This window comes from Erinaceus europaeus, chromosome 4 (assembly GCF_950295315.1).
Source record: "Erinaceus europaeus chromosome 4, mEriEur2.1, whole genome shotgun sequence".
NCBI lineage: Eukaryota > Metazoa > Chordata > Mammalia > Eulipotyphla > Erinaceidae > Erinaceus > Erinaceus europaeus.
In genome coordinates, this window is record NC_080165.1 from 20,951,567 (window position 1) to 20,977,039 (window position 25,473).

The window sequence follows — 25,473 nt, forward strand, 5'->3', positions numbered from 1 at the left end:
CCCTTTTCTCACAGTAGGGAGCATTGAACAACCCCTCCCCCAGGTCTGGGGTAGAAGAGAGGTGGACATGTGGGTCCCAGGCACTGTTAAGTGAGTGGACAGGAAATGCCAGCAGGGAGCACAGTCCTTCAGGAGAGCTCAGGAAAACAGAGTGGAAGAAAGAAGGTATGAGAGAAAGAATGAGTAAGTGTTCCCATTGCTTCCTAAAAGGCGGTGTGAATATCGTTGGTAACATGTACAAGGCAATTTTTAGATGATGGTGAGGGACTTGTTAAAAATTACGTGTTCATTCTAGCACGTTAGACCTAATATAGCTGGTTAATCAAACCCATGGCGTAAGCGTCCTTTCTTTTTTTAAAAAAATGCTTTTATTCATTTTTATTACTGGATAGAGACAGGGAGAAATTGAAAGGGGAAAAGAAGTTAGGGGCGGAGGGAGGGAGGAAGAGAGAGAGAGAGAGAGAGACCTGCAGCCCTGCTTCACCACTCATGAATCTTTCCTCCTGCAAGTGGGGACCAGCAACTTGAACCCAGGTCCTTCTGCACTGTAATGTGAGCACCTAACCAGGTGTACCACTTCCTGTCCCCCTAAGATTCCTTTCTCTAAATAAATCTCTAATACAAATGGGTCTATGTCAAGGAAATTAATCAGTAAATGGTATGTGGGGTTCCTCAGGAACTAGCACAGAGGGTGTTCCATAAACACAAGTGGGCTACAGAACTTCCTGTATCTGTGGCTCCCTACATCACAAGTTCAGTCACCACCAGTCAGTCAAGATCCAAAAATATCACCAACAAGATCTCTGAAGAGAGACCATGCTCACATCATTTCATTAGACTGCAGTGTTATATTTGTTCTACTTTATTCATTCTTGCCTTTTAGCTGCTGTCATTTGCTTCATTCTGTGCTTAATTTAAAAATTTAAACCACATATAGGTATATCTGAGATAAATATTAAAAATGTGAAAATACACATATAAAAGGACAGTATATACAGGGTTTGGTACAATTCACCATTCCAGGCATCCACTGAGGTTGGTTCTTGGAAAGAATCCCCTCCAGATAAGGGGGAGAGGCATGGTAGATGAATGAATGAATGAATGAAGAGATGACCAGGCAGATTATGGGGTGCTTGTAGAAAGCAATGGGTTCCAAACTTAGCTGTAGGTTGGAATCACCTGGAGAGTTTTAAAATTTCTCTCTGAAGATTTTTACATGCCATACATCAGACAAGAGTCTAATAACCAGAATATATAAAGAGCTTGCCAAACTCAACAACAAGACAACAAATAACCCCATCCAAAAATGGGAGGAAGACATGGACAGAATATTCACCACAGAAGAGATCCAAAAGGCCGAGAAACACATGAAAAAATGCCCCAAGTCTTTGATCATCAAAGAAATGCAAATAAAGACAACAATGAGATACCACTTCACTCCTGTGAGAATGTCATACATCAGAAAAGGTAATAGCAGCAAATGCTAGAGAGGTTGTGGGTCAAAGGAACCCTCTTGCACTGCTGGTGGGAATGTCAATTGGTCCAACCTCTGTGGAGAACAGTTTGGAGAACTCTCAGAAGGCTAGAAATGGACCTACCCTATGACCCTGCAATTCCTCTCCTGGGGATATATCCTAAGGAACCCAACACATCCATCCAAAAAGATCTGTGTACACATATGTTCTTGGCAGCACAATTTGTAATAGCCAAAACCTGGAAACAACCCAGGTGTCCAACAACAGATGAGTGGCTGAGCAAGTTGTGGTATAGATACACAATGGAATACTACTCCTATTAAAAATGATGACTTCACCATTTTCAGCCAATCTTGGATAGACCTTGAAAAATTCATGTTAAGTGAAATAAGTCAGAAACAGAAGGATGAATACGGGATGATCTCACTCTCAGGCAGAAGTTGAAAAAAAAAATCAGAAAAGAAAGCACAAGTAGAACCTGAACTGGAATTGGCATATCGCACCAAAGTAAAGGACTCTGGGGTGGGTGGGGGGGAGAATACAGGTCCAAGAAGGATGACAGAGGACCTAGTGGGGGTTGTATTGTTATATGAAAACTGATAAATGTTATGCTTGTACAAACTATTGTATTTACTGTTGAATGTAAAACATTAATTTCCCAATAAAGAAATTTAAAATAAATAAATAAGCATAATTTAAAAATAATTTCAAACATACAGAAAAGTAAAAAAAAAGTTTATACCTCACTTAGATTTTACAAATGTCACAGTTTTGTTATACTTGCATCATTACACAGGTTATATATAGAAGCATTTATGTTATGTATACGACATATGGAACATTGATATATTTATGCATCAAACCATCTTTTATTGTGTTGCCTTTCAAAGTCAATAACAGAATCTGTGTAGTTTATCCCTAAATATTTTAGTGTATGTATCAACTAGAGTTCAGTGTTTTTTTATGGTTTATTTTCTTTTGATATAAATTTTACATGCAGTGGAAAAACTTAAAATAAAAATTTTCTCTCAGTGGGGGCGGGGGGTGGGTAAGGACAATGGAGGAGGCCCTGAGCTTTAGGGACCAGCACCCCCAAGCTCAGGCAGCCTGCAAAGATGCCCCAGGTCCAAATCAGTATGTGGGGGGAGTTCAAAACCCCTGGGAATCACTCCACAAACAGCACTTGCATCCATCTGTCCCCTCTAGACCCCCAGACCCATCCCAGTTCCCCCATCTCTGGGGAAGTGTTTGCATGTGCAGCAAGGCAGCCCACAAAAAAAGTCCATGAACTATGGGGCTTGGTGATGGCACACCTCGTTAGGTACACACTGTACAGTGCTCAAGGACCCCAGTTCTAGTCCCTGGTCCCCACTTGCAGAGGGGATGATCACAAGAGGTAAAGCTGTGCTGTAGGAGTTTCTCCTCTATATCTTTATCCAAATAAATGAATGAACATTTTTAACACAGTGAGCTTATATTTATGTGAACTCACATCTAAATTGATATGTAGTGAAAAGTGATAATGTGTTTGCTTTGGTTTTAACGTAATGATTGAGTAACTCTCATCTCTTCTGACCAGTCAAGTTTATTTGGCATATGTTTATTATCGATTAATTTAAGTATTACATTCATAGCTGTGCAGAACACATAGAATTTGCTCCCCTGGGGTTGAAGAGACAGCATAATAGTTCTGCAAAGGGCTTTCATGCCTAAGGCTCCGAGGTCCCAGGTTCAGTCCCCAGCACCACCACAACCCAGATGAGCAGTCTCCTTGTGTTAGTGCTTCTGCGTGCATGCGTGTGCATGTGTGTGTGTGGGGGGAGGGCAATTGCACAGAATTTTCTGTCCTGAGTTTATTTACAGGTTTCTTCCTCATCTATAGGACTTTCTCCACTTTAAAATAAAACTCGCTTCCTCTTGAAAACTGTGACTAGTCTATTGTGAGCATGTGTTGACATAATGTTGCTAATGTGGCTATAATTTGTTTATCTATTTCAGCTGGGTCCTAGCTTGCTTCTAACAATATCCAGTCCCTTTTCTGGTTATAGAAAATGGAGGAAAGAATGATTTGGTATTTATTGTTTGTTTGTTTTATTTTTTTTTCCCAGAACACTGCTCAGCTCTGGCTTATGGTAATGTTGGGAATTGAACCTGGGACCTTGGAGCCTCAGACATGAGAGTCTCTTTGCATAACCATCATGCTATTTCTCCCATCCCATTCAGGTTTTATAAAAGGCTGCTGTTTGCCTCTAAATCCAGACACAGATGGAAGATGGGGACTCAGTTCTCAGATATTGTGTGAGTTGTTCCATGCTTTCATTAGATATTGTTGATGAGGGGACAGAATCTCCAGCTGTGAACTTTCATGACTATTCCTCTGGGTGAGAACTGATAAAAATAAATGTTGTCCTCTCTCTGGAAGGATCGGCACACGCAGAGAGATTGGGTCTGGCTTCTGGTAACAGTTTAGCAGTGTTCAACTAGCAGCTTTCAAAAAAAAGACTTGGAATAGACTTCTAAAACACCAATAGACTTGTCATCACACAGGGTCCAAATCAGTTCTGCTGATGGCAAGTTACTCAATATTAATTCCATTTTAAGAAGAAATATAATCAAGTGGCAAGTCCCTTCCCACCATGCAGAGTGAAACCAATTTCTTACTCCACATCAGGAAATGTCAGCTCAGCATCCCTAGGGAAGAGGCCTTTGGCATGATGCTGAAACCTTGTGTTCACTTTACAGCTGTGCTCTCTTGCTCTCTTGCATGGATACCAGGATATAAGTAGTTACGACCAGCTCTCAAGAACAAGTGGGCACTATCTACCTGAATGACAAATGTACCATCTCTTTCGTTCACCAGCTGAGAATTTACCCTCCACTGTTGCATTGTTTGAACAGCACATTAGAAACCACTTCACTGTGCACTAATAGAGAAATGGTTAATAAAAATATATCGCTATGATCTGGCATACTACATGACTGTAAAAAAAATAAAGGACAAGTAATCAAAACAAAAAGCAACTCGAGTGAGATTAAGTCAGAAACAGAAGGATGAATATGGGATAATCTCACTCATAGGCAAAGTTGAAAAAGCAAGATCAGAAGGGAAAACACTAAGCAGAACTTGGACTGGAGTTGGTGTATTGCACCAAAGTCAAAGACTCTGGGGTGGAGAGGAGGGTTCAGGCCCTGGAACAAGATGGCAGAGGACCTAGTGGAGGTTGTATTGTTATGTGGAAAACTAGGAAATGTGATGCATGTACAAATGTATTTACTGTCAACTGTAAAACATTAATCCCCAATAAAGAAATTTAAAAAAAATCAACTCAATGAAAAACTGGGTAGCGGACTTGAAAAGACACTTATCCAGAGAAGATGTACAAAGGACCAATAAGCACACACAAAGCTGCTCAATTTCACTAATGATCAGGGAAATGTAAATCAAAACCACAATTAGATGCCACTTCATGCCCATTAGGATGATTATTAATTTTTTTTTTAAAAGCCAGAAAATAACAAGTGTTGGTGAGGATCTGGAGAAATTGGAATGCTGTGTATTGCTGGATTTGTGGGAGCTGCTGCAGCTGTTGTGGAAGCAGCTTGGCATGTGCTGGGAAAGATTAAACACAGAATTACCAGATGATCCAACGACTGTATTCCTGGGTGTGCTCCCAAAAGAACTGAGAGCTCAACACCCGCCTTCCTAGCAACATAGTTCACAACAATGGAAAGACAGGAACAGCCCGACTACCCAGACAGAAAATGTGATAGAGGGAGCCATGATGGTGCGCGTCGTCACTGAGCATGACTGTTACCATGCGCAAAGACCCAGGTTCAAGTCCCCAGTCCCCACCTGCAGAGGGGAAGCTTCAAGAGTGGTGAAGCAGTGCTGTAGGTATCTCACTCTCTCCCTCTCTAGCTCCCCGTTCCCTTCAATTTCTCTCTGTTCCTTCAAATAAAAATAAAGTCTTAAAAAGTAAATAAAGGAGAGTCGGGCGGTGGCGCAGTGGGTTAAGCGCACGTGGCACAAAGTAAGGATCCCGGTTCGAGCCCCCGGCTCCCCACCTGCAGGGGAGTTGCTTCACGGGCGGTGAAGCAGGTCTGCAGGTGTCTATCTTTCTCTCCCCTCTCTCTCTGTCTTCCCCTCCTCTCTCCATTTCTCTCTGTCCTATCCAACAACAAAGCAACGTCAACAATGGCAATAATAACCGCAACGAGGCTGCAACAACTAGGGCAACAAAAAGGGGGAAAAATGGCCTCCAGGAGCGGTGGATTCATGGTGCAGGCACCGAGCCCAGCAATAACCCTGGAGGAAAAAAAAAAAGTAAATAAAGGGAGCCGGGCAGTGGTCACACGGACAGGCATCAGGGAGCCGGGCAGTGGGCACACAGACAAGCATCAGGATCCTAGTTCAAGCCTCCCGCTCTCTATCTGCAGGGGGTTCACTTCACAGGTAGTGAAAGCAGGTCTGCAGGTGTCTATCTTTCTCTCCCCATCTCAGTCTTCCCCTCCTCTCTCCATTTCTCTCTGTCCTACCTGACAACAACGACAGCAATAACAACAACAATAATAACAACAATGACAATAAACAAGGGCAACAAAAGGGGGGGAAATTTAAAGGAAATGTGATACACACAGACACCGGGTCCATGTGTAACTGTGAAAAGGAATGGGGTTCTGAGACATGCTCCCACATGGGTCAACCTTGAAAACATTATGCTTAACAGTATAAATGTTTGGGATGGGGCGATGGGAAGCTATCTCAGTGGCAGAGCACAGAACTTGTATGCAAGAGATCCTAGGACTGATCCCTAGCACCACAGAGGGGCAAATCAGTGCTCTGATCTTTCTCTCTTGATTTTTAGATATCTTATTTATTTGAGAGAAAGAGAGAGGTGCACAGGCCAAAGCATACTTCTCAACTCTGGCATAAGGTGGGAACAGGGACTGAGCCTGTAACCTCTAGGAGGCATGAAAGTCTAGTGGGGTGACGTCACACTCAGTCAAAAGTTGTGGTTTCATTCAATAAAAAACATTTTGGCAGCGAGGTGGTGGCTCATCCAGGTGAGCAAGGACCCAGGCTCAAGCCCCGCTCCCTACCCGTAGCAGGGAAGCTCTGAGGGCAGTGAAGCAGGGACTGCACATGTCTCTCTTTCTCCCTATCTTCCCCCGCATCAAGTTCTCTCTGTCCTATCAAATTAAAAAAAAAAAAAAAAGGAAGAGGGGTGGAATGGCTGCTGGAGAAAACGGATTCCTAGTGCTGGCATTAAATCCCGTTAATAACCCTGGTGGCAAATAAATAAACAAATAAAAGTGTCTTTGGCAGTGGTGATGGCTGTACTACATCATGAATTTAATTGATGCCACTGAAATTTATAATTAGCATAGTTAAAGGGGAGCAGGCAGTGATGCATCTGGATAAGCAGACAAGTTACTATGCACAAGGACTCAAGTTCAAGGCCCCAGTCACCACCTGCAGGGTTGGGAAAGCAGAAAGCTTCACAAATGGTGAAGCAGTACTGCAGGTCTCTCTCTCCCTCCCTCTCTCTCTCTCTCTCTCTCTCTCTCTCTCTCTCTCTCTCTCCAGTATTTCTCTGTCTCTATCCAATAAATGATAAATACAAATTTTAAAAAATAATAGTTAGGGGGTTAGGCAGTAGCACAGCAGGTTAAGCACAAGTGGCATAAAGTGCAAGGACCAACGGAAGGATCCCAGTTCCAGCCCCTGGCTCCCCACCTGCAGGGGAGTCACTTCACAGGTGGTGAAGGAGGTCTGCAGGTGTCTGTCTTTCTCTCCCCCTCTGTCTTCCCCTCCTCTCTCCATTTCTTTCTGTCCTATCCAACCATGAACGACATCAACAACAACAATAATAACCACAACAAGGCTACAACAACAAGGGCAACAAAAGGGGTAAAAATGGCCTCCAGTTGGAATAGGGCACCAAAGAAAAACCCTGAGTGGAGGGTGGAGGGTGAGGGTGAATGTTCAGCTTCATGGGGTGGGGGGGGCAGGGGGATGGGACACAGTCTTTTGGTGGTGGGAATGGTGTTTGTGTACACTCCTATCAATTTGCAGTCATATATATCAATATTTAATTAATATGAAGGGGAAAAATTGATTGAATATTGCAAACTTTTTAAAGCACAGACTGAGTCTTTTTAATACATAGGCTGAGTCTTTGCTATGTTGACTCTCTTAAAAGCTTAGTCCAGGGAGAACAAAAGCAACTGGTGGCATAGCTATATGCAAACAATGTCAAAGGACATGAACTATGGTGAGGGTGTGTATGATACAGCAAATCCTAACAAAGGGATTCTTCAGAGTTAACCCAATTGCCAAACAATTATTGCAATAACTATCTATTGTCTTCTTAAACCCTAAGACAATAGGAATCTCCCACTTTATCTATAAAGCCTATGTTTTTCCCAATCCTGGAACCTGGGGCTCACTTCCCTGCATGCTTCTCTCAAGTCAGGCCAAATGATATTGCATCTGCTGATTCCAACCTAATCAATGCAACAAGAACCATCTCAGCAGGCTTCACCTCAGACTGTGTACAGAGACGTCAGGCATGAATTGCCAACCCTTCACCCCCCTCACTCGGGTGAGACCTTTCCTTTCATGGTAGTCTCTAATTCCATTCCAGGAGGTTCACTTCCTAACAAAGTCCCAAAACCTAGATATAGACCAGGTCCCGTAAGATAGACCATATTTTCACATGTATCTATAAATTAGGGCATAATATATACCTGAAAGCCAAAATACACAATAGTCTTTAGTGAGTCAGTTTCAAGTTCATAATGAAATAGTGTCTACTTAAGACTTAGATACCCTCCTCACCTACTTCCTATTACAGTTCTCTCATTCACTCCAAAGCTAACCTTAGCAAAGCAAGGACTGCAAAAGCTGAATAAGGGCAAGAGACTGACATACTTTAACGATAACTCTTTAGTCACTCTCAGGCCATTCCACCAGCTGGGACCCTAATCAGGGAGTCCTGAGTCTCCCAAACAGACTTGATGGGCCTAAACCTCAAATAAATCCCTCTCTCCATTGTTACCAGTCATTTCTATCAGGAACAACAAAATAGACCCCTTTGTGGGCCCCCATAGGACCTTGCCCTCAACCTGGATCAACAATGGTAGAGAATGGTCCATCCTCCCAAGGGAGGATGGACTACTTACTCTATGATACACCTGAGGAAGATGGGCCGATACTGGGGCAGCATGGAATGTTCCTACTTATGACCACAGAATTTGAGCTCAGATCTAGAGGGATGTAGATCACACAGGCTCCTAAGCTAATTATGGGACCCAGATCACATCAAATTGATGGGGTTTACAATAATATTTATACCCCTTTCCCATATTAGGGAGTTACTCTCTTCCCTGATCCAACTTTCTGGTCCTTTTCCCAGCCATGACATCATCTCCCCAGACAATAATTAGGATTCACCTGCATATCAGATTTCAGGCTCAGGAAAAAAAAAAAAAAACACTAGTATAGCTACAGGCCCTTTGAAATATAACTAAAATATGCCTACTAGCTATCTACAAAATGGAGGACCCCCCCCCCAACACTTCACCTGCACTATTCCAGCCTTTAGGTCCATAACTGTCCAACAGATTGTTTGGTTTTGTATATTAACTCTCTTTTCCACCACCAGGTTCCAGATGCTAGCAGGATGCAACCAGACTTCCCTGGACAGACAACCCCACCAATGTGCCTTGCAGCTCTGCTTCCCCAGAGCCCTTCCCCACTAGGGAAAGAGAAAAACAGGATGGAAGTATGGATTGACTTATCAACACGCATGTTCAGCGGGGAAGCAATTACAGAAGTCAGACCTTCCACCTTCTGCATCCCACAATGTTCTTGGGTCCATACTCCCAGAGGGTTAAAGAGTGGGAAAGCTATCATGGGAGGGGATGGTATATGGAGGTCTGGTGGTGGGAATTGTGCAAAGCCATACTCCTCTTATCCTATGGTTTTGTTAATGTTTCCTTTTTATAAATAAAAAATTTTTTTAAATAGTCTCCAGGAGCAGTGGATTCACGGTGCAGGCACTGAGCCCCAGCAATAACCCTAGAGGCGAAATAATAATATTTAAAAAAGAAGTTAGTTGCACTGCAGCATCAGACCTCAGAGAGGTAAGGAACAGTGCCACGAGGCTGAGACTTCCCCAAGAAGATATCAAGCACACAAGAGAGCCTCCAGATAACCCCCACCCCCACAGGGAGTCACCCCTCCTATTCTATGACAGAGACTGAAGCAGAGATGCTTTGCCCCACTGAGCTCCACCAAGACTGCAGACTTGTGCATAGCATCAGTGGCGTCACTGTTCTGCACCACTGAGCTTGGGGTAGTTTGTTATGCAGTGTTGGCTAAATGCAACAGTAAACATATTGCTTATATATTCAAATTTATTTCAATTTGATTTTAAAATAACCAGCTACAAATATGTGAGATTTGAAGTACACAAATGTTTCTTGCAAATCAACTGGGAAAATTGGACATTTTCACTCTCATGGTCTACATCTTGCCTCTCTCAAGTCATGAAAAGTGCAAAATGGTGGGCTGGATAGCCAGCATAATGGTTATGCAAAAAAACTCTCCTGCCTGAGGCTCTGAGGTTCCAGGTTCAATCCCCAGAACCACCATAAATCAGAACTGAGCAGAGGTCTGGGAAAAAAATTTTTAATTAATAAACAAATAAAAATACATTGAGGGCACAAAATGCCTGATACTGGAGAGTTAGTGGGCTGGAGAGACAGACACACAGTCCCATCTGGAGGACTCTTTGCCCAGAAGGCAAGAATTCAGGTGGGAAAGAGCAAGATCTCTGGAGCTCTAGACTGTAAAGTGACAGCTTCCCAGCCCAGCAGGGTCAAGTTGAAGACTAAAGCTCAAATAAATCCAAGAATGTAGAGGAGTGTGAATGATTTGTAGCTCAGTCAACAAGGGCTTTCAAGAGGTTCCAGAAGGAAGTTATAAAGCCAAAGCAAACTAAGATCACTGAGGAGATGAAAGCCTATTAGTTAACTTCAAAAGGCTTTTTAAGGGAGTCGGGCAGTAGCGTAGTGGGTTAAGCGCACGTGACGCATAGCACGAGAACCAGCGGAAGGATCCTGGTTCAAGCCCCCAGCTCCCCACCTGCAGAGAGATCACTTCACAAGTGGTGAAGCAGGTCTGCAGGTGTCTATCTTTCTCTCCCCTCTCTGTCTTCCCCTCCTCTCTCCATTTCTCTCTGTCCTATCCAACAACAATGACATCAATAACAACAATAATAACTACAGCAACAATAACAAGGGCAACAAAAGGGAAAAATAAATGAATATTTTTCTTTTAAAAAAAGGCATTTTAAAAGGAACAAATCCAGGGGAGGTTTGGGAGACAGTTTAATGGTTCTGCAAAAGACTCTCATGCCTGAGGCTTTGAGGTCCCAGGCTCAGTCCCTAGTACTACCATAAATCAGAGGTGAGCAGTGCTCTGACACCTCTCTTTCTCTCTCTCTCTCTCTCTCTCTCTCTCTCTCTCTCGGTATCTCCCTAATTAAAATAAAGTATATAAAACTTTTTTTTTTAATCTAGGTGATAAGACCATTTTGGAAAACAATATGGAGCTTTCCCAAGAAGCTAATAATAAGAGCTACCATATGATACAGCAGTCCCTCTCCTGGGCAACTACCCAAACACAAAAACATAAACACAAAAAGCTACAGCCATGCCAATGTTTTTTGTGTTTTTATTTACAATAGTTAAAATATGAAGAGAGTCAAAGTGCTTGTCAGTAGATGACCAAGTGGCCTGGGAGGTGATGCAGTATTATGAGGTCACCCCAGTGCCATCTGGACTGGAGTAATACTGTCTATCACCTCTGCTCGTGCTCTCTCTCTCTCTCTCCATCCCCCTACCCTCCCCATCCCTCCCTCCGTCCATCTTTCTTTCCTCTCTGTCTCTGTCATGAGTTATCTATTTTTTAATAGATAACTGCCCAAAATTGTGATATGTATATTCAGTGGAATACTATTCAGCTACAAAAGAGTCTGCCCTTCAAAGTAAAAATGGAAGGAATTTAAGGGTCTTGTGCAAAGTGAAATAAGTCACATTTCCCAGAAGGAAAAAGGACCTATGTTGGGCAATTTCACCCATGTGGATAATTATAGATATAGGATAAAACTGATGAACAAACAAAAGCAAATAAAAAAACAAACCAGTGGACATTGACAGTAGAACTGAGATTATTTGAGGAGAAGACAGTGGTACATAGAAGAGAGATTTGAAATGAAAAAAGTTTTTCTGGGAACCAGGCAGTAACCCAGTGGGTTAAGCATACATGGTACTAAGCTCAAGGAATGGCATAAGAATCCCCGTTTGAGCCTCCAGCTCCCCACCTGCAGGGGGGTCACTTCATAGGCAGTGAAGCAGGTTTGCAGGTAACTATCTTTCTCTCTCCCTCTCTGTCTTCCCCTCCTCTCTCCATTTCTCTCTGTCCTATCCAACAATAACAGCAATAACAAGAATAATAATAACAACAATAATGATAAACAACAAGGGCAACAAAAGGGAAAAAACAGCCTCCAGGAGCAGTGGATTCATGGTGCAGGCACCGAGCCCCAGTGATAACTCTGGAGGCAAAAAAAAGTGAGGAGAGAAATATCTTTTTTTTTTTGCCTCCAGGGTTATTGCCGGGGCTCGGTGCCTGCACCACGAATCCACTGTTCTTGGAGACCATTTTTTTCACTTTTTGTTGCCCTTGGGGCTTTTTTGTCATTGTTGTGGTTATTATTATTGTTGTGGTTATTATTGTTGTTGTTGTTGCTGCTGCTGTCGTTGGATAGGACAGAGAGAAATGGAGAGAGGAGGGGAAGACAGAGGGGGAGAGAAAGACAGGCACCTGCAGACCTGCCTCACCACCTGTTAAGTGACTTCCCTGCAGGTGGGGAGCCGGGGGCTTGAGCCAGGATCCTTACACCAGTCCTTGCACTTCATGCCACGTGCGCTTAACCCACTGTGCTACCACCACCTGATTCCAGAGAGAACAACTTATATGGGGTGCCTTCTCCTCCTCCTCCTTCTTCATTGTTTGTTGATGTAGCATTAATATACAACACTGTAAGATTTTGAGAAATATGTTTCACATCTATACATGGTATACAAGCTCACCTTGCTCAGACCCACCACCAAAGTTCCAGAATCTTTACACCAAAGAGACCCCTAGACAGCCACCCTACCCTCTCTGTCTCTTCCAATACCACCATAGTTTTCACAGGATCTCCAAGAGTCAGTCAGTGTGATTAACTTTCTGCAAGTGCATTTGTTTTCAGCATTTACATTCCACATATGGTGCCACCATCTGGTCGTTGTCTTTCACTTATTTCACTTAGCATAGTCACTTCCTGTTCTATCCATTTTGTTCTGAGTGACACAATGCCATCTTTCTAATGGCAGAGTAGTGTGCCACTGAATATCTATATCCCAGAGTTTCTTTATCTACTCATCTGCTGCTGAGCATTTAGGTGGGTTGCCAATTTTGGCTACTATGGATCATGCAGTGATGAACATAGAGATGTCTACACCCTTTCAAATTAGTCGTTTCATGTCCTTCATTTCCATTGTTCTGATTAGAAATCAGAGGCTCTGAGGAGCACTCATGTAGCCAGTATCAGGTTGCAAACCCAGGTAGTGTCTGTCAGCCAATGTGTGTCCTCTCCCCTCCCCAGGCTGTCTTTCTGAAGCATGCACTAGGCGACTGAGAGTCTGGTTATCTTCAAAGCTGCTGTACTTCCCAATAAGCAGGAGCAACGTTTGACAAGCTGTGTGGGTTCCTGGGGGTAGCTGCTGTTTCTGATTCATCTGCACCTGCCCTATGGGTAACAGTACAGCTCTTGAACACAGTAGGTGCTCAGACCATGTTTGGGGGATTAATTTGTTCACACTGGCACAGACTTCATGCTTTGCTCCTCGCACAGTATGGGAGTCTCCTATAACTTACAAAAGCAATAGAAGGGATATGTATTATTTTGCTCTTCCCACAGCAAAATCAGCATCCACTCTCAAGACACGGGTCTGAAGCACAGAATAGGGCTGTGTCAGGGGGATGGGTGTCAATGTCATGGCTGTCACCTGCACTCATGAGGGTCAGATCAGCTCCTGTCACATACACACAGAGAATGCCCTTGCCCTCAACCAGCCCCAGGTAGAAGCACATACATGGGGCTCTGTCCATGGTGCTGAACTAGTCTCAGGCTCCACTTCCCTCTATAACCTTGTAGCCATACAGTAAAGCCTTTAGAGGAGCCAGGTCAATATACAGGTTCCCTGATTCATTCTTTGGAGACTTGAATTCTGAGGCCCAAAGCTGGGGCCTTGGAATTGGCTTTAACCAAACACCTGCACCTCTAAGACAAGCCAGTATGGTGCTTGGGCTGAGACTGGCGCTCTCACCTCATTCTTTTATTTATTAATTTATTAATTTATTTATTTTCCCTTTTGTTGCCCTTGTTGTTTTTATTGTTGTTGTAGTTATCATTGTAGTTGTTATTAATGCTGTCATTGTTAGATAGGACATAGAGAAATGGAGAGAGGAGAGAAAGACAGAGAGGGGAAGAAAAAGACAGACACCTGCAGACCTGCTTCACCACCTGTGAAGCGACTGCCCTGTAAGTGAGGAGCTGTGGGCTCGAGCCCAGATTCTTACACCAGTCCCTGAGCTTAGTGCAACATGCTCTTAACCCACTGCACAACCGCCTGACTCCTTCATCTCATTCTTGATGCTGAGCCAGATGCTGTGAGGCACAGAGGAGCACCAAACAGTCTCTGATCTGAGAGGATTCACAAAGCCACTCAGAAGAGATGCAGAGAGCAGAGAGGAGGAGAGTGCCTCTCCCATTATCCACTATCCGTGGGCTCTGTATTTCCCCCGCAGCTGCAATGTGGCTAAGCATGTGTAAGCAGAAGCACTCACATCCTGAACTAACAGCTGTAGCTTTCCTTGGAGGTCTCACCATCCTGTCTGCAAGGCTGGGCCCCCTGCCCTGATTTCCTGCTCAAAATCCAACTCCAACCTCTCCTGGCAAATCAGGTCTTCCTGCTCCCTGCAGCACAGCATGCTCCCAGAGTCTAGCCCTCCTTCCTTGTGCTCCAGAGTACACTGTGTGCTGGTTTCAATGCTGTCCTGATGGGGGGGACTTGAACTCCCAGTGGCAGGACTTGCATCTATAGAGTAGAGCTACATCCTACTCCCTGTGGCAGTTAGGACTTGCACCTATAGTGTAAAGCTACACCCTCTACACCCTCTAGCCTCTAGAACACTTCCCCCAGAAGGTGAGCAGTACATTTGTATTAGATGGGGGGAGGGGCTGTGGCCAAGGAGAGCATGCTAGGTCACAAAGCAGCTGGGATCAGTGCTCTGAACCAAAAGAAATGCAGGTAAACCTCGGGGATTCAGGCAGTGGGCCAAATACAAACCAGGTAGGGGTCAGCCCCAGCTCTGGATGGGCCCCTCCTTTCTCCCAGTGTTCCAAGAGAACAGGAAGTAGAGTCGGGACAGCTGTGCTGGCTGAAAACAGATGTTCTCTGGCCCTGAATGTGGGGCATGGAGGAAAGGGCCATCGGCAGCAAAGTAAGCACCCACATGTCCTGTGTGTGTAATCACCTTCTTGTTAGGGAGACTCTCACACACCCCAAAGCCAAGGAAACATTAGGATGCATCCCCCAGGCCTATCACCCAGTGACTGTTTCCACTTTGTTCAGATTTGATGCCTCCCCTCAGGCATCTTTTTGAGGAAAAGATCCAGACATGATGTCATTTCACCCATAAATATTGCAAAATCTATCTCTCACATATTAGAACATCTCCAAAAAAGAAAACCCATGCTATCATTATCACAGCTAATAAAATGAGCAATTTCTTAATAACATCCAATGTCACATCCATTTTCAAATGTCCTTATTTTTTTCACGTGTCTTGTTTAGGGTCCATTTACTTAAGTCAGAATCTAAGCAAGATCCATTCATTACATTCTGTTTCTTTCTTTCTTTCTCTCTCTCCCTCCCTCCTCTCTCCTCTCTCTCTCCCTCTTCAACCAGGTTTATTATTGGAACTCAGTGCCTACAACAAATCCGACACTCCTATATCTTTTATTTTCCTTTCCTTTTCTTTTTTTTTTTCTCCTTTTTTTTCCTTTTTTTCCTATCTGATAGAAATAGAGATCAAGAGGAGGAGAAAAAGACAGAGAAAGAGGGACACCTGCAGCACTGGTCCTCACTCATGAAGCTTTTCCCCTGCAGGTAGGGACTAGGGGTTTGAACTCAAATCCCTGTACATGGGACCTGTTATGTCTCAAATCAGTCTTAATCTTTCTTCCTTTTTTTTTTTTTTTTTTTTGCCTTTTTTCTTGAAGGAATCTCACTGTGGTTTGGTGGCTTAAGCCCTCCTTGTGTCATTTACTAGATCCCACTGCCCCCTCCTATTTTTTGTAGCCTGGTATTTAGTCCCAAAAGGTTTACCTGTGCAAAGTCAATTATTATCACAGAAAAACTTCCTGCATGATTCTGTGTCCCTTCCATTATAACACATCATGAGCAGAAGGTCAGATTTTCCCATTTGGGATGACACTGAAAAAAGTAGTTATTGTCATTCCCCTGATCATTCTATTCCAGTGTTCCCTCATCACCTAGTTCTCAATGGCTTCCACACCTGTTGTGGAATTAAGATTTGTTTATATATTATTTTTTTGAAGAGAGAGAGAGAAAGAGAAGGGGAAAGGAGGGGAGGGAAGGAGAGGGAAGGGAAGGGGAAGGGAGGGGAGGGGAGGGAAGGGAAGGGAAAAGAAAGGAAGGGAAGGGAAGGGAAAAGGAAGGGAAGGGAAGGGAAGGGAAGGGAAGGGAAGGGAAGGGAAGGGAAGGGAAGGGAAGGGAAGGGAAGGGAAGGGAAGGGAAGGGAAGGGAAGGGAAAGGAAGGAACTAAACAAAGCACTGCTCAGCTCTGGTAAAGGCAATGACAAGGATCGAGCCTGAAGCCTCATGCATGCAGGTCCTGTGCTCTGCCACTGAGACATCTCTCCAGACCAGCAAATAATAATGGTAAATAAAAGTAAAAATAAAACAGTAAAAACAGTAAATAAAAGGAAATGAATGGTGGGTTTCTCTGATCTCTCCCAGCTTTGCCACTGTCATGGAGCCCTAAAAGCGGCAAAGCTGGAAGAGATCAGAGAAACCCATCATTCATTTCCTTTTATTTACTGTTTTTAACTATATATTTGTATTTATTATTGGATAGATACATAGGGAAATTGAGAAGGGAAGGGGAGATAGAGAGGTAGAGGAAGAGATATAGATACCTGCAGCCCTGCTTCACCATTCATGAAGCTTTTCCCCTGCAGATGAGGACCAGGGGCTTGAACCTGGGTCTTTGCACACTGTAATGTGTGTACTTGACCAGGTGCGCCACTGCCTGGCCCCATCACTCATCACTCACTTTCTTTTCTTTCTTTTTTTTTGCCAGGGCTTGGTGCCTGCACTACAAATCCATTGCTCCTAGAGGTCATTTTTCATTTTTATTGGATAGACAGAAATTGAGAGGGGAAGGGGAAGAGCAAGAGAGGGTGAGGGAAAGATAAGACACCTGCAGACCTGCTTCACTGCTTGCAGAGCAACTCCCTACAGGTGAGGAGCCAGGGGCTCAAACAGGGATCTTTGCTCAGGTCCTTGCACTCCATATATGTGCACTTAACCTGATGCATCACCGCCCAACACCACCACCCCCCATCACTCATCTTCTAAACTCGTCCCACAAATTTCTGTTGGGCATCTACTATGCCCAGGCAGTGAGCTGCAGAGAACAGAACCCTGGCAGCCCCAGGAGTTGGGGAGCCAACAGCCAGATAGGGAGGTGTGAGGAGCTGGACAACAGCAGATGCGGGAGCAGGCACACGGCAAGCGGTGCACCCTGGGGGTGAACACTCGGCTCACAGTTACCAGAGCAGCTTGAACTGTGGCCACTGCTGGACGACCTCATGTGGTGGGTGACCAGGGAGAGCCTCCCTTCACTTGACAAGAATAAACCCAGCTTGCAGAAAGGGGGTGCAATGCAGGGAAGTGAGGAGTGGGGACCAGAGGCAGGATGCCAGCATGCTGGCACCAGTGACAGCGGGGGGTGACTGTGGGGGAACCTGATGGGGTGGCCAGCCCAGCATGCCCTTTATGCCCAGCATACCAAGCGTAGAGAGGGCAGGGAGGTGTTTACTGAGCAATGAGCCTGAGCCAGGAGCTGTTGTGCAGGGGTGGAGGGCACGTAGACAGAGCCCAGGCAAGATGGGGAAGGTCTCTGACCCTCCAAAGGCATCCCCTGCAGATGACCATGCAGATCAACATGGCACTGGTATCCACGAGCTCTGTGACCTGGGCCCTCACCTTCTCTGTACCTCAGTTTCCTGATCTGGAAAATGGGAACAATTCATACCCAAGGAAGACCAGGAGGTCCAGCGTTGCCCACCACCCCACATCCACACACTCTCTACAGGGCCCATGGCAGTTTCCCCAAAGCAGGGTGCTGGCGGTTTCACTCGCTAGTCCACAAAGAGTTAAAAGTCAGGCTCCCTCCTCCCTCCATCCAATTCAGGTCCTTGCTGACTAGGCTCCATAGCACAGCTATTCTGGGACAATGGAGGCAGCAGATGGCCCAAGCCTTGTTCCCTCTGCCCGACCCTCTGGATTTGGGAACAGCCCAAGTGGCTGCTGTTTCTAAAAGCGTGCTGGCCACCAGCCCTGAGCACCCAGGCTGTGGGCACCCTATCCTGCCCTGCTAGATGGAGAGGGCCATGGGCCATCCTCCTGGCTTTCACCCCATCACCCTGCTTTAGATCAGCCCAGAAGCAAAGGACACTTATCAAAATCCCAGCTGCTTGACTCTGCCGCTGACCTGCTATGTGACCTCGGGTACAGGGTACATGGCTCCCTTTCTGGGTCTTCCAGAGTGGTAGCCAGAACAAGACCCTCAAAGGGGAAGTACCCCAAAGAGTCCCCACTGTCAGGGCTAGCTCCCTTCCTTCCCAGCCAGCATATCTCTCTCTCTCTCTCTCTCTCTCTCTCTCTCTCCTCCCCCTCTGACTAATTTTACCACTGTGACCCCAACTTCCAACATCCTGGGGCATGATGCGGGTGGGGAGAAGAGACTTTCAGCTTTCCATATGGCTTTCCATGGTCACTGATGGTCACAGCTCCTGCCACCTTGGGACCTGGCATCGATAGAGGCACCTGCATTCACTCAGCTCCTAGCTGGGCTGCCAACTCACCCCAGAGGCTCTTCTCTCCAGCCCCCCAGCCCCCCAAACCCCAAATACCTCCACACCCAGGTTCTGAAGGCAGAGAGGGGAAAGAACTGTTCCCAATGAGCCAGAAACTCATCCCACCCGTGAGTATTCACACACATGTGTGCTCTGCCCACACACGACATGGAAAAGCAGAATAACCTGCCCTACATACACATCTGTATGTACACACATGTAGGAGCCACACTTGGAACACACAAGTCCTTCCTTCCCACCCACTCAGTCTAGGCTCTAGTCCTCACAAACACTGCCTCTTTCCACCCAGATCTCAGTCCCTGAGACACATTCCTTGTCTTCTTTACAAACCAGGCAACACCACCACCACTATGACAAGCCTGCTCCAACTCAGGAGCACTCTACTTGCAAGTAACAGAAAACCAGACCGTGAGAGGTTAAGCAAATAAGTGTTTAATTTTCTTACAGAAACACATGTTGGAAAGGACCCCTGTGGAGGGCAGTTGTTTTGATTTTGCTTTCATGGAAGCAAAGTGGCTGCCCCAGCTTCAGACATCACACGTACATTCACCACAGAAAGATTTGTGAAACTATAAAATGATCCTCAGAAGCTCTGCTGTGGGCGAGCTTCGTTCACACTAGCAGGGCTCTGGTCAGGGCTAGGTAACTGGTGACTCCTAATGGCAAGGGAGATAGGGAAGCAGAGTAAGTAAGCAAAAGCTGGCTGAGACCTAGAATGATCCACCAGCTGGGCCTCTAAGAAAAGATCACACTGTCAGCAAGTGTGAGGACGGGGAGGGAGCTGGAGCCTGGTAGGAAACACAGCACCTGGACAGACCCCAGATTCTGCCATTATCCCAGCTGATGGGGGGTTGGGGAGGGAGACAGCCAAGGGAACCAGGAGTGGGTGGTCCCATGCTCATCCCAAGGGGGTAACTGAGAAAATGGAGCTGGGAGCTGAGGCCACACCACCCTCCTGGGATCCCAAGGACTCTAAGGAGGGGTAGGACCCCTGAGCCCCAGCCTGGCTCAAAGACACCCCATCCTTGTTCAAGTCAGTCACCCCAGGCCCATGGAGGCCTTGGCTCAAGAACCTCCCTGGTCCTCACTTAAGGTCCCTGGGCCCTGGGCTGCTCTGGCCTCTAGCCACCATGCATATTGGGCCTTCCCGTCATTCCCAGGCCCTTCAGGGAAGCCCCCACACCACTCAAGGCATCCCTGGGAGGCCAGTGATCTCCAGAGGGTCCAGCCTAGCCTCTGCCCCACACTGCAGGGCTCATCGAGGGCTCCGCTGTGGGCACCAGGGAGTATCCGGATAGAGGAGGCAATGCAGTGAGCGGAACCTGTGGAGAAATCATTCATGAACCAGCTGCCCTAACTCTGGAGCCTAGAAGGGACCAAATGAAAATGTGCAGACATAGGATATAGCACCTGCATGCTTGAGGCTCCAGGTTCAAGTTCTAGCAGCATGGACACCAGAGCTGAATGACTCTCTGGTCTCTCTCATAAAAACAAAAACACTTATAAAAATTCATCACTCATGCCTAGAGTTCATTGCCAAGAGACTGAGTGGTAACCAACCTCCCCTTTCGTTCAGGGAAGACATTTAAGCCTTGCAGGGGTTCCTGGAGAACCCCAGAAACCAGGGCTGGGAGAGCCCTTCAGATCCATGGCATCCAGCCTCCCTGTGTTACAGATGGGAGACGAGCCCAGGAAAGGGAAGGCACTCACCCGAGATGACACAGCAAGTCATTGACAAAGCAAGAACTGACATCTACTCCCAGCTCTTGTGCTGTCAGCCATCAGCACTTCCCCCTCTCCCCCAGCCTCCCCTCTCTGGATACCTGGCTTCAGCTCCTGCCCCCATTCAGCCCCTGGACCCACCTGGAGGGGTCCTCCTCAGGGGAGAAGGGGCCCCGTAGCTTAATGACATTAAGCTTCCCCTCGAAGGTGCCGTAACTGAGGGTGACCTGGGCAGAGAGAAGAGAATAAAGGTTCAGGGTGGAAGGAGTTCCACTGGGGGCCCCTGAGGGAGCAGCATTTGGCTGGAACAGAAAAGGCACAGACCTGTCTCTTCTCTGGAGTATTGACTATGCTGAGAAGCCCTCCAAAAACATTTACACAACTCCATCCCACCTGCTCCCCAACAATTCTGCTTACCTGGGGGCTGGTCCCTTCCCTAATCTACACATGGGGAAACTGAGGCTCAGAAGGGAAGTACCTCTCAGTAAGCTAGGTGCCCAGATAGCTGGACACCAAGCCAGGGTCCAAACCCCTCTCCACCCTGGACCAGACATGTGACAAGCTCAGTTCCACTCTCTGAGCCTCAGTTTCTCCTTCTGAAGAATGGGAATTAGTACACGTCTCATAGGGATGCTGTCAGGAACCAGAAGGTTAAAGAAGATAACGTCTCTTAGGACTAGCCATGGCACGCCCAGTTGAACACACACATTACCATATGCTAGCACCTGGGTTCAAGCACCTGGTCCCCACCAGCAGGGAGGAAGCTTCACAAGTGGTAAAGCAGGTCTGCAGGTGTCTCTCTTTCTCTCCCTCCCTCTCCTTTTTAATCTGCATTTATTTATTAGAGACAGAGAAATTGAGAGGGAGGTGGGGAGATAGAAAGGGAGAAAAGAGAGACACCTGTAGCACTGCTTCACCCTTGTGAAACTTCACCTTGCAGATCAGCACAGGGGCTCGAACCCGGCTCCTTGTGCACTATAACATGTGGATTCTACCAGGTGCACCACCACCTGTCCCTCTCTCTCCCTCTCTCTCTCCCTCCACTCCCAATTTCTCTGTCTGATAAAAAATAATTAAGTAAAAGCAAAGAGGGAGGAGATAAGTGAAGAGGAGGAAGAGAAGGGAGAGAGGGAGAAGAGCAGCACTTGCTGGGGGAGGCCCCAGCCCCCCACAGTGACACCGTGCCACACTGACCCCCTAATCCTGACCCTTCCCCAGGACACCTGGGCCAGGAGGCAAAGTGCGGAGCAGAGAGGGCCTGCAAAGCCAAGGAGCTCCTGGCAGGCCGTGCTTGGAAGAACAGGCTGGCCAGCACCACACACATAGGGGTGTAGCCAGACTGGAAGGCCACAGGGAGAGGCAGGAGGTGGTGGGTGGGAATCTGGACCGCTGAACCTGGGGACAAGCATCGTCCAGGCTGGCTATTGCAGGCCAGATTTAAGAACTGAAGTGTCACAGGTACAGGTCCTTGAGATAGAAAAGACTGAGTCACCAGTATCCTTATAAGGGCCCTCTGCCCCTCCCCAGCCCAGTCAGTAAGGGGGAGCCCCAGCCCAGCTGCTCACCTGCTCTGGCAGCTGGCTGGCTCCCAGCAGCTGCAGTGTCTCCAGGTGGGAATGGAAGAGGGAGCAGGGCTGCAGGCGGCCCCCCAGCTTCCACTCCACAATGTAGCCTACTGTGCAGTCGTCAGGCAGGCGGATGAGGGCCGACGTGTCCACGAACCGGGAGCCGCTGTAGACAGAGCCAAGCTGTGACACCTGCAGGTCCACCCCATCCCCCAGCAGGGCTCAGCCCAAGCACCACATGGGCAGGCCAGTCACAAAGCGGGTGAGTCTCCTCTTGTGTAAAATGTCTGTGATGATGGCCCTGTCATAGACACCTTTCTTTTTTTTTTTTTTAAATTGCCACCAGGGTTATCACCAAGGCTTGGTGTCTATACAACAGATGAAGCTGACATTCCCAATGGTCACTTTTTTTTTCTTTTACTAGATGGGACAGAGAGAAATTGAGAGGGTGGGAGAGACAGAGAGGGGGAAAAAGAGACATCTGAAATACTTGCTTCACTGCTTGTGAAGCTTCTCTCCTGCAGGTGGGGCCCAGGGGCTTGAACCCAGGTCCTTGAGCATGGTAATGTGTACACCCAGCCCCCTGCCATGGCCACCTTAACAAGGGCTAAATGCAAAAAAAAGTGGGCTAAAAGGGAATTTAGGACAGAGGGAGTCCTCTCTCAGTGATCCTTTTATCTCCCCCCCCCCCCATTTCATTCTCTCACTCACTCTTTCCTTGCAGACTGAGCATCTAGTCACCTGGCACCAGGCACTGGGGAGGGCTGAGAAGAAGAAGTACTTCCTGTCTTCTGTGGCAGTCCCCATGAAAGGGAAACAGACAGGCAGATGGACAGGCCATGGCAGAGTAGGGCTCATTTCAAGTCAGAGGGTGGCCATGGCTTGAGGGCAGCAGGGGTTCCACAAGGAGGTGGCAATGTTTTAGTCGACTTTTCATTCCATCACAACGGGGCAATCTTGAAACAAGCTCCCAGGAGGAGCTGGAGTTAGCAGTGTCTGGCCAAGGGCACTCCCTGACTATACCCCATGTCCCTGGGGGCCAGGTGGGGTGCCAGATTGGGCAGAATCCTTACAGGGGACCTGCCAGACACCAGAATGATGCTGGCACAAGCCTGTGGTCAACAGGCCTCACAGCAGCATTCCTGCTCCTACTCAGGGCACAAAATTCCCAGGACCCTCCCCTCTGGGGCTAGGCCAGCTGACTGGTGTAATGACAGCAGTGCAAGCTAGGCTTGGGAACCTTGGGGTCCTGGGTAGCCTGTGGGACCCAAGACAAGTCACTTGCTCAGCCTCTCAATCTTCTCAGATGCAGACAGGAAGTCCCCTCCCTCCCCCAGGCTGTGACATCTCAGTGATATAACAACGGTACCAACCTGGCCAGTCAGCGTTGAGAAGCCAGGATAACAGTGTCCCCTCCACACCAAGGGCTTACCCTACTCTGAGGGTCCCCCTTCACCAGGAGCTATATGGGGCCCCCAGCTCAAATGCCACCTTTTCCAGGAAGCCTACCCACCATCCTTTTCCCAAGCAGAAGGCCCTTCTCTCTCCTGTGAGTGCTCCTGGTCTTTGTCTTCACCTCACTGTGACACTGGTCCATCTTGCCAGTTTCCAGCCCAGATGTTTCTTCACTTAACCCTTACGATGACCACCAGTCCTGGTATTATCTTGTGCATTGGCAAGGTGGGGCACTGAGGGCTCCATGTTTGGCAGACAGTATCCTCCAACCTTGGCAAGGTAGCAGGGGGCGCTCACTCACCCCTGACTATGTAACTGGCCTAGCAGGAGTGGAGGTGTTTTCTCCTAAGCTCATGCTCGGCCCCTTCCTGCTGCAAAGGCCACACACACACACACCACCCACCTCCATACACCCCCCAGCCCACCTGTGGGTCTCTGCTTACCTGGCCCAAGGCACCATCTTCAGTGCCAGTTTGCGGTTGATGCAGAAGCCAGCGCCCCCAGTGGCAAACCAGAACTGTACCGTCCTCTTAAGAGACAAGGGGAGGGGAAGGTGCAGGTAAGCTCAAGGGTGAGAGCAGGACACCCCTTAATTCCAGCCAGCATGGCTCATGGCTTGGTGTTTCACATCTCACTGGATGTCATCTACAGTCTGGCGTTTTATAGACATGGAAGCCAAGTTTCCCAGAGGAAGCCACCTAGGGAGTGAGGCCAGGGAGGGTCTGAGCTGGCAGGGACAGGAGGGCAGTGTCCTGGGCCCACACTGGGGGTATATCCAGGAAGGGATACATGCCTATTTTGGAGTGGGCATTGGGTGGTTGGGTACAGAACCCAGGCAAGAGGACAGGGCATGGAAGTCAAGGCTGAACAGAGTCCCCTTCACAGCTATGTCTGTGACAGGCCAGCCCTTCCCAAGCACTTGGAGAGACGCCTTAGATGAATCCTGTCTTTTTTCAGTCACAACAACCCTATGAGGTTAAGAGCTGCTAGCCCCTTTTTCACAGGTGGGGAAACTAAGGCACAGAGCACTTACGTGATTTCAGTCAAAGGCAAAAAGGGATGAGCATGTCAGAGTGTTCTTTAAAGAGAGCAGCCAGGGATGAAGTGGGGACCTGGTTCACCTGAAAGCACACAGGGAAACACACACACACACACACACACACACACACACACACACACACACACACACCATGGTGGCCTAGGGAGTTTTCATTAGGGCTTTTTACTGCTGCCTCTTAATGAAAGTTCTGCAGTACAGGCTCTGGGGTCTTTTGTTTTGTTTTGCTTATTTATGTTGTGTTTTGTTGTTTTGTTTTCATCAGAGCACTGCTCAGCTATGGCTTATGGTGGTGCTAGGGATTGAATCTGAGACCTTGAAAGTGATTTGCATAACCATTATGCTGTCTTCCCCACTGTCTCAATGTCCCTGGTACAGCAGACAAAGAGCCTGGGAGACAGCAAGTACTGAAGACAGGGCAGGGCTAGGCAGTAGGCCCCTCTGCCCAGCCTCCCTCTTGGGCCCAGGGACCCCTGGAGGTCTGGACAGACATTAGAAGAGTAGCAGGGACAGCAGAAGCTGAGGAGACACACTCAAAGCGGGCAAGCCTTGAGTGTCTACACCAAATCAGACTGGGCTCCCTGGCTTTGTTTATCTGTCCTGGCAACCCTCACAGCTGACACCCAGGGCCCAACACCCACAGAGCTATTGGGGCCAGGTTTCAGCTCCTGTGCTGTGGTGGGTGAAATCTGGAAGTACAGGGACCTAGGTGTGGGCAGAGCCCCTGCAGGGCAGCTGACTTTGCACCTCCACCCCCACCCTATCCCCCACAGAGCCAGCATTCCACAGCTTGAGTCTGCACGGGGCTGTAGGGAGTCGTATGTGGAGGCCGGAGCCTCAGCCCCCGTCCAGTGGTCCCAGGAGTCCCCTGGACAGTGACAACGCCCTACTCC

The 25,473-nt window shown here is 47.3% G+C and overlaps 1 protein-coding gene across 4 annotated transcripts in view; it reads right to left on the reverse strand.

The window, feature by feature from the left end:
- Positions 1 to 25,473, reverse strand: part of MFNG (MFNG O-fucosylpeptide 3-beta-N-acetylglucosaminyltransferase) — a 37,645-nt gene that overhangs the window by 4,814 nt on the left and 7,358 nt on the right. Inside the window, exons 5-8 of one of the 4 annotated variants that reach the window (XM_007519406.3) lie at positions 23,967 to 24,052; positions 22,069 to 22,234; positions 20,645 to 20,730; positions 19,198 to 20,103 (exon numbers count right to left, since the gene is read on the reverse strand). In XM_007519406.3, the coding sequence (XP_007519468.1) occupies positions 20,037 to 20,103; positions 20,645 to 20,730; positions 22,069 to 22,234; positions 23,967 to 24,052 (405 nt within the window). In that variant the 3' untranslated portion in view covers positions 19,198 to 20,036. Of the gene's footprint in view, positions 1 to 19,197; positions 20,104 to 20,644; positions 20,731 to 22,068; positions 22,235 to 23,966; positions 24,053 to 25,473 lie in introns of those variants that run through there. The other 3 variants (XM_060188930.1, XM_060188931.1, XM_060188929.1) reach the window with 3 other exon arrangements.